At 53.9% G+C, this 16,470-nt stretch overlaps 1 protein-coding gene across 9 annotated transcripts in view; it reads left to right on the top strand.

The window, feature by feature from the left end:
- RAP1GAP2 (RAP1 GTPase activating protein 2) overlaps positions 1-16,470 on the top strand; it is a 284,239-nt gene that overhangs the window by 91,778 nt on the left and 175,991 nt on the right. The window contains exon 1 of one of the 9 annotated variants that reach the window (XM_055257979.2): positions 4,959-5,385. The exons of the other annotated variants lie outside the window; for them this stretch is intronic. Within the exon in view, the coding sequence (XP_055113954.2) occupies positions 5,279-5,385 (107 nt within the window). The 5' untranslated portion in view covers positions 4,959-5,278. Of the gene's footprint in view, positions 1-4,958; positions 5,386-16,470 lie in introns of those variants that run through there. 9 annotated transcript variants of the gene reach the window in all.

Below are 16,470 nucleotides of genomic sequence, written 5' to 3' on the forward strand. Positions count from 1 at the left end.
GTAGAGACGGGGATTTCACCATGTTGGCCAGGCTGGTCTCGAACTCCTGGCCTCAAGTGATTCGCCTGCCACGGCCTCCCAAAGTGTTGGGATTACAGGCGTGAGCCACCGCACCGGGCCCAGCTCTCACTTTTCAAAAATAGAAACTGCTTCCCGACCTCAGATGACTTCAATCTTTCCCTTCCCCCCACGCCTTCCTGCCTCCCTCTTCCCCCTCCTCTGTCTTCCTCCTAAGGGGGCATCCCAGAGACGCAACTGTGCTGTGGCCCAGCAGGGGGCGCTGATGTACCTGCCAAGAGTGGAGGTTTCTTAGCAGCACAGGTGTGAGCGTTCCGTTGTGTGCGAGGGGGCTTCCGAGTGATATCCCAGAGCAGGTGTGTGTATGTGTATACCCTCAAAGGCAGAAGAGAGCGGGGGTGCTGGACCGTCCTGTCCAAGGCTCTGTTTAGAACCCTTGCGTTGTTCCAAAGGTTGTGTGGTCCATGGAATAGCTGGGACCCTGCCCGTGGAGGGGAGGGGCAAGGCGTTTGAAGACACCTGGTTTTCATCAAAGGCCCCACCCTCCTTGCTCCATTGCCTCCCTTGCCCCCACCCACCCCCAATCCCAGCCCAGAACGGTGGCAGTCATTCTGCCCAGCAGTGGGGCGCTGGGAGTTGGAGGCTGGGCAGGGCGAGGAGGTGGTGTCTGCTGCAGGCGGGCTGACTAGGCGCACGGGGATTGGGGCTGATTCCTGCTTTCTCATGGATATGTCTGCTGGAGCCGGTTCCCAGGCACAGAAGGCAGGCACAGAAGGCCCTTTTCTTCAGGGCCAGGCATGCGTGTCTGTCTGCCTCAACCCACTGGCCCCTCAGGAAGGGCTGTGCAGCTGTCTGCGCTCTGTTCATGATTAACTTCGCTGTCTCCCGCCCCAGGCCTGATTCCCACCCAGGCCCCCTCAGCCTTTGGACTTCCCCTGGACTGGAAGAGAGACCTGGGCTGGCAGCTGCTTGGCACTTTGTTCTCTGGGACTGTGAGCTTTGGAGGCTGGAACAGGCCATGGAGGTCCTGCGAGCTGGGACGTCGTGGGGCATAAGTTGGGTGAGGTGGGACCTGGAGGAAAACCCCTTCTCTGCCGTCAGAGACTTCCGCCGTCCTCATTTCCTGTGAACTCCATGTATCCAGCTTTCTCAGCCCACCCCACAGTGCCTCATGAATGTGGTCTTGGAGAACAGTAATGTGAAAATTCTTCCCTGTCCGTTCTCTTTCGAGCCGTGATTTCTTCAAGGACAGTGCCTTGGTTTGGCGCAGGTGTGTCACTAACACCTAACACCGCCTACTTTTTTTTTTTTTTTTGAGACGGAGTCTCGTTCTGTCGCCCAGGCTGGAGTGCAGTGGCGCGATCTCAGCTCACTGCAAGCTCCGCCTCCCGGGTTCACGCCATTCTCCTGCCTCAGCCTCCCGAGTAGCTGGGACTACAGGAGCCCGCCACCACGCCCGGCTAATTTTTTGTATTTTTAGTAGAGATGGGGTTTCACCGTGTTAGCCAGGAGGGTCTCGATCTCCTGACCTCATGATCCGCCTGCCTCGGCCTCCCAAAGTGTTGGGATTACAGACGTGAGCCACCGCGCCCGGCCCTTCTGCTTTTTTAAGGAAGGTACTTCAAGCTTAGAGCCTTTGTCAGGCAACAGTATTGAGGCAGAACTTAATAAATTTATGTTTGTTTTCATGGTAGGAAGGGCAAGTGATAATGGATTTTCATTTAGGGTTGCAATAACGTTTTCTTTTAAAATTAAGTAAAGGAGGCCGGGCGCGGCGGCTCACGCCTGTAATCCCAGCACTTTGGGAGGCCGAGATGGGCAGATCATGAGGTCAGGAGATCGAGACCCTCCTGGCTAACACGGTGAAACCCCGTCTCTACGAAAATACAAAAAATTAGCCGGGCGTGGTGGCGGGTGCCTGTAGTCCCAGCTACTCGGGAGGCTGAGGCAGGAGAATGGCATGAACCCGGGAGGCGGAGGTTGCAGTGAGCAGAGATCTCGCCACTGCACTCCAGCCTGAGGGAGGGAGCAAGACTCCGCCTCAAAAAAAAAAAAAAAAAATTAAGTAAAGGCTAGGCGCAGTGGCTCACACCTGTAATCCCAGAACTTGGGAGGCTGAGGCGGGCGGATCACCTGAGGTCAGGTTCGAGATCAGCCTGGCCAACATGGTGAAGCCCCATCTCTACTAAAAATACGAAATTAGCCCGGCATGGTGGCGCATGCTGGTAATCCCAGCTACTCAGGAGGCTGGGGCAGGAGAATTGCTTGAACCCAGGAGGTGGAGGTTGCAGTGAGCCGAGACCGCGCCGTTGCACTCCAGCCTGGGCGACGAGCAAAACAACGTCTCAAAAAAAAAAAAAAAAAGTAAGTTGATGTAATTAAAGCAAAATTATAAACAGCAGAGCAGCATGACTTTAAGACAAAGAATTATGAAGGAGGTGGCGTGTGGCCCAATTGTGGGAAGCTTTGGCTGGGCTAACTGCACACACTGGCTGGAAATGGTCTTGTTTTGTGGTTTGGTGTGTGTTAACCCTGTTTGTTTCGGGCAGGGGTGGTCTTCCATTTTTCTTTCTTACCCTAGTCTCTTGCATAAAGCTGGACATACTGTACATGTTTAATAAACGCTGGTGGAATGGGTAAGCCTAGCACTGATGGTTGTTCCAGTCTCTGCTATTGATGGGTTTTCTTGTGCTTTGGGGTTCCCTCTGTAGGGCTTGGGTGTGACGGGCTGTGGGGGCTGGAGTGGGAGTTAAGGGGGAATTGCTGTCTATGCACCAAAGGTGGTGAGCTTGTAGCAGGGGCAGAAGGATGGGACTTCTCACTGCCAGGAAAATTCTACCTCTTAGAGACTCAGGAGTCAGGGTCTGAGAGGTTATGGTTTTTTGGGGGACAGCCTTGTGTTTGCAGCCACACTGGGGTTGTAGAAGGACTTAGAGGGCTGGGAACCCCAGAATAAGAGAATGAATAATGGAACCTGCTTGGTCGATTTTGTGCCTTCATCATCCCAATTCCCTGTTGTTGTTTGGAGGGATGGGGTCTCACTATGTTGCCCAGGCTGGTCTAGAACTCCTGGTCTCAACTCAATTGATCCACCTGCCTCGGCCTTCCAAAGTGCTGGGATTACAGGTGTGAGCCACCCTGTTACTCACTGTGCACTTGACCTGAACTAGCTCCCACACTCTCACCTGCTGGGAAGGAGGGTCAGGCTGGGAAGGAGGGTCAGGCCTTTTGTTGAGGTGCAGCCTTCTGTGTGTGGATAAAATACACCCAACGCTAGGAGAGACCTAAGCCAGTGCCCTCATCACCTTCCCTGCCATCTAGCAGAAGCGGTCCATCAGCTAACCTGTGGGTCCTCGGGTGCTGTGTGCTACAGTGCGGCGGGGGAGAGGGGAAGAGAAGCTCTGGCTGCATGCTGCTGGGAGCTCTTCCCTTTTCTCTACCAAGGACACTCATTTTATTCTTTTTCCAGACCAATTCTTAAGTCACTACTGGCATAGTACTTGCAGCCTGCCTAACTGCCAATCCCAGGAGTGGGGCCCGGGTCATTCAAATCTCTAGCTATAAAAAGATGTCCATGGCTATCTATATCTCTGATCCCCCACAACCCCGGCAGAGAGGGGGTGGGGGTGGGGGGGACAAGGCCAATGGTAATGGCTGCTTCATAAATAGACCAGGTGCATTTAAGACCCACCCTGGGGCTCCCTCCCCTCCACCCCAACTCCAGTGCCAGCAGGAAGCTGTGGGCATTCGAGAGGCAGGGCTGAAGCCTCAGGCCCTGGAATTCGTTTGCAGTGTCTCTCCCCTCTCCACCCAGCATGGTCCCCTCCCTGCCTGGATTTTCTGTGTTTGCTTGAACACCAGACTATTAAAAACAAACAAACAAAAACAAACAAACAAAAAACCAAGGCAGATTGCCTCAGGGGGAACCTCTTTGGCCCCAAAGATGGACTAATTGGCTTGTTCTAATTCCTTCCAGCCCCCTGCCCGCTTCCTTTTTCCTAGAGGGCAAAGCTGTGAGTGATGCTTCGGGGCGGGCGGGAGGGGGCTGGGAGGCTGGACAGCACCTGGAAGTGGATGAGGGGGATTGTGAGCGAGGCCCCGCGCGGATGGTAGGGACCAGGCCACAGCCCTTTCCCCAGGAGCCGGCGCGACCTTCCGACCTTCCGCCCTTCGTTTCCGAAGGAGATGAGGCTCGCGCGCGGCTGGCAGGGGTGGGAGGGACCACGCGGCGAGTGCGCAGCGGCCAGGCCCGGGTGGGCGCGGGGAGGGCGGAGTGGGGGGCGCCCGGCCCGCCAGGAGGAAGCGGGGTCGCGGTGAAGTTGTTTATTGACCCCATGTGGAGTCAAACTCCCAGGGCCGGGAGAGCCAGTGTTCGCGGGGAGCCGACCCCAGCCCACCCTGCATCCCCGCTCCGCGATCCTTGCGCCGACTCTGGGGGGAGGCGGGGGCAGAATTCCGCCTCATTCCTCCCATCCACACGCTCCCACCCGGGGACCCGGGCCCGGGAGCTGCGAGCCGGGGCGGGCGCCGGGCTCAGGTGCCCCCTGTAAGCGCGGGGCGGCCGGGAGGGGACGGGGACCGCGCGCGGGCAGTTTCGTTTGGACGGAGGAGGACGCGCGTTTCCTCTTGGTGCCTGTTTTCTCTCCCTCTGTTTTAAAGGCAGTGACAGCATCGGGGAAGTATCCGGGGCCGGGCCGGGGAGGGCGGCAGCCGCCTCTGCCTGGGGAGGGAGCTCGGGGCCGCCGGCGGGAGTGCGGGCGGGGACCAGAAGGAGCGGGCGAGGGGAGGCAGGGCCGGGGCCGGGGAGGGCGCCTGGGAGCCGGTCAGGGGGGTCCGGGAGCGCTGTCCGCCTCCTCCTGCGCTTCGCCCGCTCCCTGTGCCCCGCGTCCTCCACCATCCGGTCGGCCGAGGCCGGGGCGCGGGAGGCGGGGCCGGGGCGGGTCCCGGCGCGGGCGGCGCGTCTGAGCGGGAGCCGGGAGCCGCCGGCCCGGGCCGCGCCCCGAGCGAGCCTCGGAAATGCCCGCGCCGGGGGAGCGGACGGCGGCTGCCCCGCGGGCCCCGAGGAGACGCTGAAGGTCGCCGGGAGGGAGGGGAGAGCGCGCGGTCACCTGACCCCCGGGGCGCACCTAGGCGGGGCGGGGCCCATGCGAGGCGGAGGCCGGGGGCCGGGGCGCGGGCTCAGGGGCCGGGTGCGGAGCGCGCGGAGCCGGGGCTGCGGGGACGCGGGCGGGCGAGGTCGGGCACCGCGGGCGGCCTCGCCATGTCCCAGCCCGCGGGGAGGAGGCATTGCCGAAAGGCGGGGATCCGCGCCGCCGTGGTGCTCATCGGACTCCTGCACAAATCCCGGAGGCAGAATAAAGAGAAAAGGTAAACCCCTGCAGCGCCGGCCCCTTCCCTCTGCTCTCCTGCTACATTCCAGTTTTCTTTGGGGTGGACTTTTCCGATGGGTGTTTGGTTCCGTGTTGGTTGGGAAAAAGCCTCCTCTCCAGGTACCGTCGCGCGAAGCGAGTTCGGAGCTTCGCCCCGGACCCTGGCTGGTGCGAGGAGCCTGGGCAGGACCTTGGCGGAATCGGAGGGCCGTTGGGAGAGCGCATCGGGGTGGATCCTTGACGGAGGGACCCCAAGTCTGTCGCCCCCAGACCCTGCCTTTGCAGACCGCGACCCCTTTCCCCAAGCCTGCAGCCGCGGATGCCATTGATCCAGCCCGGGCGGCTCCATGCGCTGGTGTTGCCATTTGCTGCTCTGCAACTTGGTTGAGCCTGCGAGGTGCCTGCCTGGCCGAGATCCGCTTGCTCTGCGCTCGGTGCCAGCAGGCGAGGAGCAAGTTTGGAGGTTGCTCGCTCCCCACCCACTCCCTCGCTCCACCGCCATGGGGTGACTTTGCCTCTTCGCCTTTCTGGCGTTTGTTCTTTCGTTTGCTCCTGGATGTTGAAAATAGTTTTCTTTAGCTATTTCAGAGACATTTTGGACGACCTGTGTAGTGGGAGGTGTGGGGTTTGGGGTAGGCAGAGGAGGTTCTGGGGAAGCTTTCTGGGCTGCAACCCCAGCTGCAGGTCTGACATCCACCAGACCCCAAGGAGCTACCAGGCAGGTCGTTGGCACAAAGCCTCCCTGTTCTGCTAGGGTGCATGGCAGAGCCTCCAGGAATGGGGGGAGGGGAGTGTGGAAGCTGACTGCCCACAGAGATGTTGCCGGGATCAGGATTTGGAGTAGCTTCCAGTGACCCTGCTGGATCCTAGTTTCCAGAGGAGTTTTGGAATGGTTAATACCGCACCTTGTAAGACACGGGCAGTGGAGCCAGAGACACCTGGGGGTGACCAGCAGCCCCTGGATATGCCCACAGGCTGAACGTACTTGGGGTGGTGGTAGGCAGGGAATAGGGGGGACTTTGAGAAGCTGGCATGGATTGCCCTTGTGGTGGGTTGTCCCCCGTTCCTCTCGTCCCCCCTTCCTATAATGTAGTGTAACAAGATGTTGCCTGCTGCACAGAATGAATTTCCCGTGAAAATGACATAAGGTGGTTCAGCATGAAAAAACATTGAGTCACCTAGTGAGAAAGTTCTTCCCTTTTCAGTTCTCTGCGAATCTTTGTGATTTCTTTGAGGGGAAGTCTCAAGTGGGTGCTAGTCTGCCTTTAACACCTTTTAAACACTTGCTAATCTTCCGTTTGTAACTAAGAGAGAGCAGACCTCCGGCTCAGGTCCTCTGAGTGGGGAACAGTTGCCTGGCTAGAACTTAGGTTGTTTTTGTTTTTGTTTCATTTATTTTTAGGATTCTCTCCCGGTTAATGGCCAGTGGTACTGATTTTTTTCCATTTGTGGTATTGATATAAAACATCACTTTCAACATATGAAGTCACAATAATTAATCTATTTATTTATTTATTTATTTATTTATTTATTTATTTATTTTTGAGGAGGAGTATCACTCTGTTAGCCCAAGCTGGAGTACAGTGGCGCCATCTCGGCTCACTACAACCTCCACCTCTTGGGCTCAAACAATTCTCGGGCCTCAGCCTCTAGAGTAGCTGGGACTACAGGCACCTGCCACCACGCCCAGCTGATTTCTTGTATTTTAGTAGAGACGGGGGTTTCACCATGTTGCCCAGGGTGGTCTCAAACTCTTGAGCTCAGGCGATCCACCTGCCTCGGCCTCTCAAAGTGCTGGGATTACAGGCATGAGCCACCGTGCCCTGCTGAAATGAACCTATTTAATATAAATAATAGTAATAATAATACAGGTGTTATCAAATATAGTGGAAATCCTGCCAGTGGTCTAGGAATGGCTGATGCCAGCAACATGTGTGTCTAGCAGAAGAAGCTGCCATGGGAACTCTGGAGTGCAATGTTCCAGGGCCTGAGTCCATCTTCCCCTGGACTTGGATTCCCTTCTGTTTTCTGCCCTTCACCATTTTGTCTGTAGAGTGGTGGCGAACAGGTCAACTCTCTAAAGCCAGAAGGGTGTATGGGATGGCTGGTCTGAGACAGCCTGGGCCTGCTTTGAGGGCTGGAATGGAAAATGGGCTTGATAGAAAGGCAGATGCATGGGACCAATTCCTGATTCTGAGTATAGAATGGGTGGTGGTCGGGGGTGGAGAGGAGAAGCCCCCTGCACAGAGAGCGAGAAGTTCTCTTCCTGCCTCATCTGTTGACTGTGGTGTGATGGTAGGTTTCATCCCTGCGAGCCTCAGTTTCTGCCTCCCCACAAAGGGCTGTGAGGCTCAAGTCAGATCATGTGAGTGGATATAGGACAGAAAGGTACGAAGTGCTGCATAAAGGTAAAGGGGGTTTGATCGGAACTGTTCCCCCTCTTCTCTCCCTGAGCCTGTGCTCCTGGTGACCGAGGTCAGATGTCTGGTGGTGACAGCCCCACCAGTAGCAGTCAAGACCAGCCATGCGTGGGCCGGGGGGCAGCCAGGTGGGTATGAGCCTGGGCAGAACTAGTCTGTGGGTGGTGGGGGCGGGTACAGTGAGGCCCAGGGAAGGACCCGGATAGGGACAGGGAGGGATTGGCTGTGGCCCGGGTGCCCCAGGCCCATGGAGTCCTTTCTTTCTTCCTGAGTGCACTGTGCTCTTGCCTTCAATGCAGGCAGACATTGGTGGCCTTCCCGGCCCCTGGCTTCATCCCATTCTTCTGTCGCTTCAACCATCCTGATGGCTTTGGCCATGGACTTAACCTAGGCAAGGAGAAAGAGTGATTGATTTCATCATGGCGCGAAGTGACCTCTGCTTCCCTCTCTGTATCTGGAGTTTCTTTGTCTTTAAGCATCTGAAATCAGTGCAGCGAACACTATTGACCCTTGCTCTGCAGGCGCTGGTGGCCACGGGAGGCCTGGAACAGGCTGCAGCTGCCAGCCTCTCTTAACCTTTCCCCATACTCCATGCTGGGCGTTAAATTTGATGAGTTCTTCCTTCCATCCCCTCTCATCACAAGGTGGGGTCAGGCTCAGGCCCCTTCTTCTCCTCCCAGAAGGCTTGATCCATCCATCGATCTTCCCAGCACCTGTAATTGACAGGCTTGTGCAAATAACACTGTTGGCTCTTAGCCTTAAGGGTTGAAATGGTTGTGTGTGGCTTTCAGGGACCGCGCAGTGGTCTTTGTCATTCTCCTGCTGTCTCCAGGCCACTTGGAAATATTGCGTATTAGGGGACAGGGAGGTGTGCCAGCCAGGGTGGTCATGAGACAGATGTCCCATATACTCCCAGAACTAGGAGACTCCCAGGTAGTCTTGGTAGTTCCCAAGAACTGTGCTCCAAGCTCCAACTTCAATTTTTTTCGAGAAATGAGTGTGGTGCTCATCATCTTGGACTTGACCGGCTCTACGGGAGCTGTGGGGCAGCCTGGAGGTTATGCCTCTTTCTGCCCATCTTTCAGGGTTTCTGGCACATGGGATCCTGTAAAAGCAGCGGCGTGTCTGAGAGGGGACTGGGTTTGAGCATGGTTCCCAGGAGACACCTGGATGAAGCCTTCCTCAGAGACTGCGGTTTGGAAACCGCTTTGATTTTCACAGCCTGCTTCTTATGGATGTGGGTGGTGGGGCGCTTGGCTCCCTGAGGGGGAAAACAGGCACCTTTGCTGGGAAGGACGGAGGCAGAAGAACACAATCAATATATGTATGTTCTTGGCCAGGCGCAGTGGCTCTCGCCTGTAATCCCAGCACTTTGGGAGGCCGAGGCGGGTGGATCACCTGGGGTCAGGAGTTCAAAACCACCCTGGACAACATGGCAAAAACCCGTCTCTACTAAAAATGCAAAAAGCAGCTGGGCATGGTGGCGCGCACCTGTAATCCCAGCTATTCAGGAGGCTGAGGCAGGAGAACTGCTTGAACCCGGGTGACTGAGGTTGCAGTGAGCTGAGATCGTGCCACTGCACTCTAGCCTGGGCAACAGAGCGAGACTCTGTCTCAAAATAAAAAGTACGTTCTGAAAGATGTGGATAAAGTCAGTGTGGCCTTGGGTGTGACTTTCTGAACTGGAGAGAGGTCATTTAGCATAAATGAAAACAAGTCCACTTCTTACGGTGGGTGGTTATTTTGAGACATCTCTCATCATGGAGTTTATGAAGAGGAAGATATGGATTCTCTCATCATTCAGCAAATTCTGGCAGGCTGTCGGGGGAGAGCCTCGAATCTAATGAATGTGATCCCTTTATTGTGGAGTATCATACCTGGTGGGTTATTCCTGGGTAGAAAAAGCCTATTGCAATTCTTTTTTTAAAAAAATTTTGTTGGCCGGGCGCGGTGGCCCACGCCTGTAATCCCAGCACTTTGGGAGGCCGAGGCAGGTGGATCAGGAGGTCAGGAGATCGAGACCATCCTGGCTAACACAGTGAAACCCCGTCTCTACTAAAAATACAAAAAATTAGCCGGGCGAGGTGGTGGGCACCTGTAGTCCCAGCTACTCGGGAGGCTGAGGCAGGAGAATGGCGTGAACCCTGGGGGGCAGAGTCTGCAGTGAGCCGAGATCGCGCCACTGCACTCCAGCCTGGGCGACAGCGAGACTCTGTCTCAAAAAAAAAAAAAAAAAATTTTGTTGTGAAAATTCTCAAGCATACACAAAAGTAGAGAGAATAGGGTGACATAATACCTAGTTTCAGCCATTATCAACTTACGGCCCCAATCTTGTTTCGTTTATTTACCAAAGCACTCCTCCACAAGATTATTTTGAAGTAAATCTCAGACATTAGATCATTTCATTCTTAAATATTTCAATTTGTATCTTAAAGATAAGAATTATTGGCCAGGCACGGTGGCTCATGCCTGTAATCTCAGCACTTTGGGAGGCCGAGGTGGGAGGATCACCACTGGAGCCCAGGAGTTCGAGACCAGCCCGGGCAATATAGTGAGACTCATCTCTACAAAAAAATAAAAAAGCATAGCTGAGCATGGTGGCATGTGCCTTTGGTCCCAGCTACTTGGGAGGCTGAGGCATGAGAGTTCCTTGAACCCAGAGGCAGAGGTTGCAGAGAGCCGAGACAGAGCCACTGCACTCCAGCCTGGGCAACAGAAAAAAAAAAAAAAAGTTAAGAATTCTTAAAAAACCCCGTAACTACCATTATTATACCCTCTAAATTAACAGTGATTTCTTAATACCATATTTAGTCAGTATTTGAATTTCCCCAGTTGTCTTGTAAAAGTTTTCAAAAGTTTTTTTGAGTCAGAATTCAAACAACGCTATGTGATGGGTGATGGGTGATGGGTCTCTTAATCTGTATTCTCCTCCAACTCTTTTTTTTTTTTTTGAGACAGGATCTTGCTCTGTCGCTCAGGCTGGAGTGCAGTGGCACGATCTCGGCCCACTGCAACCTCTGCCTCCCGGTTTCAAGCCATTCTCGGGCCTCAACCTCTCAAGTAGGTGGGATTACAGGTGCCTGTCACTACGCCTGGCTAATTTTTGTATTTTTAGTAGAGATGGGGTTTTACCATGTTGGCCAGGCTGGTCTCCAACTCCTGGCCTCAAGTGATCCACCCACCTTGGCCTCCCAAAGTGCTGAAATTATAGGATACACGGCCCACCCTGCTTGGCCCTTCCAACTCTTTTTAAAAATTTTTAATTTAATTTTTTTGGAGATGTGGTCATCTCACTCTGCCACCCAGGGTAGAGTGCAGTAGTATGAGCTCAGTTCACTGCAACTCCCGCCTCGTGGGCTTGAGTGATTCTCCTACCTCAGCGTCCCAAGTAGCTGGGACTACAGGTGCCCATCACCACACCCAGTTAATTTTTGTACTTTTCATAGAGAAGGGGTTTCGTCATATTGCCCAGGCTGGTCTCGAACTCCTGGACTCAAGTGATCTGCCCACCTTGGCCTTTCAATGTGCTGGGATTATAGGTGTGAGCCGCTGTACCTGGCCCACCCAACTCTTTTTTTCTTACAATTTATTTGTTGAAGAAACTAGACTGTCTTGCGGAGTTTCCCACAGTCAGGATTTTGTGGATGGCATCTCCTGGTGTTATTTAACATGTTCTGCTGTCCCCTGTGTTACCTGTAAGTTGGTATTTAGTTCTAGAGGCACCATCAGTTTTGTTTTTTGTTGTTGTTTGTTTGTTTTTGGTTTTTGGCAAGATCGTGCCGTTAGTAGTTGTGTAGTTGTCTGTTTTTGCGACGTTAGCCTTTGTTGATTAATTTGTTTCTAGGGCGTGAACCTGGTATTGGGAGGGTACCTATGTCCTGCCCCACTAGCTGGCTGCACACGAGGACTGTGCCTGGGGTTTGTCCAGAGTTCTGGCCTTGCAGTCCCAGAGTCCCAGAGCTGGAAGGGGCATGAGACGGGAGCCGATCCACTCCCTGGTCCCAGAACAGATGGCTGCTTGTTCTCTCCTTAGGAGGCAGCTGGGTCCTGCCCTTTCTGGAAGGGTCTGTCTCCTGTCCTCTTGTGTCTGATGTTTGAATGACACCTGGTAGGCTGTCGTTGCTTTAAAGAACAAACACCTCCCTTTAGCCAGCTTCCCGCTATTCACTTCTCCAAAGGTCTGAGGCCTTAGACCGTTCGAGTTGAAGGGACAGAATGTGAGGCGCAAATGAGTTTAATTCCTCCTGAGCCACTATTTTAATCTCCTGCTTGGTCTCCTGGCTTCTAGTCTCCCTTATCCTCTCTCCTTATGGTGGCCAGAGTGGAGTTTAAAACATCCAAATAGAACCAGGTCTCTCCTGCAGAAAGCTCTCCGTACACTTCCCATTATACTTATCTTTTTTTTTTTTTTTTTTTTGAGACAGCGTCTTGCTCTGTCACCCATTCTGGAGTGCAGTGGCGCCATCTCAGCTCACTGCAGCCTCTGCCTCCTGGTTTCAAGTGATTCTCCTGCCTCAGTCTCCCAAGTAGCTGGGATTACAGGCATGCACCACCGCACCTGGGTAATTTTTTTGTATTTTCAGTAGAGATGGGGTTTCACCATGTTGGCCAGGCTGGTCTTGAACTCCTGGCCTCAAGTAATCCTCCTACCTCAGTCTCCCAAAGTGTTGGAATTACAGGTGTGAGTCGCCGCGCCCGCCCGACTTTCCATTATACTTTAAATGAAATCCTAACTCCATATTCTGGCCCACACCCCCTGTCTGCTTCTCTGACCTCGCCTGCCACCTCGTCGTCCTTTCTTCCTGGTGATCACCGTGCTTCTGTTGCGGAGGCCTCCTTTCTACACCTGGAACATGGCAGGCTCACTCCTGCCTCAGGCCCTTTGCACCTGCTGTTTACACTGAGCTCGTTGGCTGGTGCTTCCTCATCACCAGACTCTTCACTCACATGGCATCTCTTCCGAAAGGCCTCCCCTGACGATCCAGTCTAAGCGGCTCCCTCCAGTCATTGCTGCTTTACCCTGCTGTATGTCCTCCATGGTGCTCCCCATTTACTGATCATATCTAGTGTGTGCAATAAATAGTTGATTGGCTGTTTCCTCCCCTAGAATGGGAACTGTTTCAGAGCGAGAACGTTGCCTTCTTTACCTCTGGGTCTCCATTGCCCAGAATAGGAGATGCTCAGTAAATATTTGCTGAGTGAATGGATGGAAGCCCAAGAGGCCTCCTGGCTCCCCCAAGTAGAACGTGCCCATTGCCTGTTTCTCTGGGGTCTTTTTTTTGTTTTTTGAGACAGAGTCTCGCCCAGGCTGGAGTGCAATGCTGTGATCTGGGCTCACTGCAACCTCTGCCTTCCAGGTTCAAGCGATTCTCCTACCTCAGCCTCCCAAGTAGCTGGGATTACTGGTGCCCACCACCATGCCCAGCTAATTTTTGTATTGTTTTTTTTTTTTTTTTGGGATGGAGTCTCACTCTGTCACCCAGGCTGGAGTGCAGTGGCGCGATCTCGGCTCGCTGCAAGCTCCGCCTCCCAGGTTCATGCCATTCTCTTGCCTCAGCCTGGGCCCTCCTCCCGTGCTGAGTAGCTGGGACTACAGGCACCCGCCACCACGCCCGGCTAATTTTTTGTATTTTTAGTAGAGACGGGGTTTCACCATGTTGGCCAGGCTGCTCTTGAACTCCTGACCTCAGGTGATCCACCCACCTTGGCTTCCCAAAGTGCTGGGATTACAGATGTGAGCCACCGTGCCTGGCTCCCTGGGGCCCTTTTAGTACTCAGCACCCTTTTTTTTGTCTGAGATTGGGGACTGTCTCCCTTCCCTCTCCTTTCTTTCCTTCTGGAAGAGATTTTGTAGAGAATTGCAAATGATCACTTGCTCGTGTATAGCTCTGTCTTTATGCCTTGCCTCTGTATAGCTTTGGGACCCGTAGACGTGAGGGACCAGGCTCAGCCATGACCATCCTGAAGCTGGAGGCAGGAGCCAGGGCTCTTCTTGACTCTGTGTTCGAGTCTTGGGTCCTGGAACTGCTGCCTGATTGGCAGAGGCTGCCTCCCTTCATTTATGCCAAAGAGGGGCCAGTGGGCGTCTGAATTAGTGGACAGTCGCCATTAGCCAATATATATATTTTTCTAAATGCAGTTTTATCTCTTTGGAGCCTGTGTGGTGCACAGATGGCTGCTTACCAGGATGTTGCCAAATAGAGGGCTTGTCAGGCCTGTTCGGTGAAATCAACGAAAAGCACTTCTGTTCAGACGGGGGCTGCTGAAGGGCCCAGGAAGTCTCTCAGTCATTTTAAGCAGATGAAGCACCCCCACGCCCCCCAACTCCCTGCCCCTCAACAAACTCAGTTTCTTTGCCTACTGAATCCATAAAAAGTAAGTGAGGTAGGCAAGATGATTTCAGGTGGACAAGTGCTTTTTATTTTAATAGCTACTTTAAGAAATGAATCCTGGCAAGTGATACTGGTTTTCCGTGTATGATAGTTATATAACATTAGAAAACCCGAATTTGGGCTGTGCACAGTGGCTCACGCCTGTAATTCCAGCACTTTGGGAGGCCAAGGTGGGCGGATCACTCAAGGCCGGGAGTTCGAGACCAGCCTGGCCAACATGGCGAAACCCTGTCTCTACTAAAAATACAAAAATTAGCTGGGCGTGGTGGCGTGCGCCTGTAATCTCAGCTACTTGGGAGGCTGAGGCAGGAGAATCGCTTGAACTGGGGAGGCGGAGGTTGCAGTGAGCCGAGATCGTACCACTGAACTCCAGCCTGGGCGACAAAGCTAGACTCTGTCTCAAAAAAAAAAAAAAAAAAAAAAAAAGTAAAGTCAGGCACATCACTTTAGGGATTCCACTAAGAGTGTCTGGGTGGTGCCCGTGGTACCCTTTATACCCATGGCAGAAGGAAGAACATGGCTGGTATTTCATAAGCTGAGATTTCTGAGTGTGGGGGTCCTGGTTGAACCCTGAAGATGGTCTCGAAGAATCCAAGCTCATTTCTAGGGGTGAGTACACTTGGTTCAACCTTCCCTTCTCCTTCCAGGCAGACTAGTGGGAACCTGGAGCCGACGCTGTGTTTATTCAGTGACCTTGGAACAAGAGTGGATTGAAAAATTGTCACTTGCTTTTAAGCTTATCAGTTATGAACACTGTGTTTCATGAAGGCTGGAGCTCCAGCCAAGTCCTTCCCAGAGTCCTCCAGGGATGGGCAGCCTGGCTTGGAGCTGGGGACGCCTCTGGAGACATGTCGGCCCCATGTGTGTCCTGAGACAGCTGACCTTGCCTTATGGTTAGTCCATTTCTCCAAAGGCAGGAGTTGTGGGGGGCCTGTGGATGAGAGCCACCCCTCCCTTCTTTCCCCCTCTTCTGCCTTTTTCTCTTTCTTTAAAGATCTTTATCAGTCACACTGAATGCTGTGTGGCAGGATCAGGGCACTGTGATGATACCTGTTGTCACGAGGGCTTACCCTGGGGGGTAAAGCAACTTGTAAGAACCCCACAAGGGAGGCATCTCTCTTGTCTTTGGTTGATGGATGGGGCTGAGTTAAGAGTCTAGTAAGAGTGGAGGCAGGGCCAGGCACAGTGGCTCACGCCTGTAATCCCAGCACCTTGGGAGGCCGAGGCGGGTGGATCACCTGAGGTCGGGAGTTCGAGACCAGCCTGGCCAACATGGTGAAACTCCGTCTCTACTAAAAATACAAAAATTAGCCAGGCATGGTGGTGGGTGCCTGTAATCCCAGCTACTCAGGAGGCTGAGACAGGAGAATCGCTTGAACCCAGGAGGCGGAGGTTGCAGTGAGCCGAGATCACACCACTGCACTCTAGCCTGGGCAACAAGAGTGAAACTCCATCCCCCTCAAAAAAAAAAAAAACAACAGTGGGGGCGGGAGCCCCCTGGTTCCTCACCATCTTGTCCTGTATGTAGCAGCACGCCGTCCTGACTGCGGAGAGTGCAGACAGCAGCAGCCCTGCCACCTAGGAGCTTGCAGTCTGAGGCAGAGGTGGGGAGTGGGCCCTTGCAGACTCCTCATATGGTTAGGAAGCCTGTCCTCTGGACCAGACACAGTCCTAAGTGCTGAGGACGCAGCAGTGGGCAGCAGAGAAGCAAAGCCCTGTCTGGCTGGAGCGTCCATGCCTGATAGGCGTTGTTCTGCCCACATACTTTGTTTTTTCCTTTGGAGCTGATATTTTAGAATTGGAAGATTCCACATTGTGAATCTGTTTTTCAGTCTTGAGAAATCAGAAGCTCTGGGAACATTGGCTGGACTGGCCTTCCCTCATTACACCTCAACTTCCAGCTACCTGTTCAGTACAGGGCTGGTAGCCTGCTGCTTACTGCAGCCCACCTACACCTGGCCACACCTGTGCTACCTGCCCCTCCCCTGAAGGACAGGATGTACAGTGTGGGAAGCAGGAGGCCGGGGGTTGGGAGCTCTGGGTGTAACCCTGTGAACACAGAAGCTGGGGGTTGCATCCCAGTCCGTCCTGTGTGTCCTTTGGGGCTTCTTGGTCTTGGGCAGATCCATTGCGATGAGAAAGGAGGGGTCCCGGCAGCCTAGCGGGGCGCCCTCTGGGAGCTGGGCTGCAGAATGGCCACTGTGGATTTGCCTTCAGGTATTCCTCCTCCCTTCCCCTCCTGAATTACCTCCAAACAAAATGACAGAAGTT

The sequence above is a fragment of the Symphalangus syndactylus genome, chromosome 20 (genome assembly GCF_028878055.3).
Source record: "Symphalangus syndactylus isolate Jambi chromosome 20, NHGRI_mSymSyn1-v2.1_pri, whole genome shotgun sequence".
Taxonomy (NCBI): Eukaryota; Metazoa; Chordata; class Mammalia; order Primates; family Hylobatidae; genus Symphalangus; species Symphalangus syndactylus.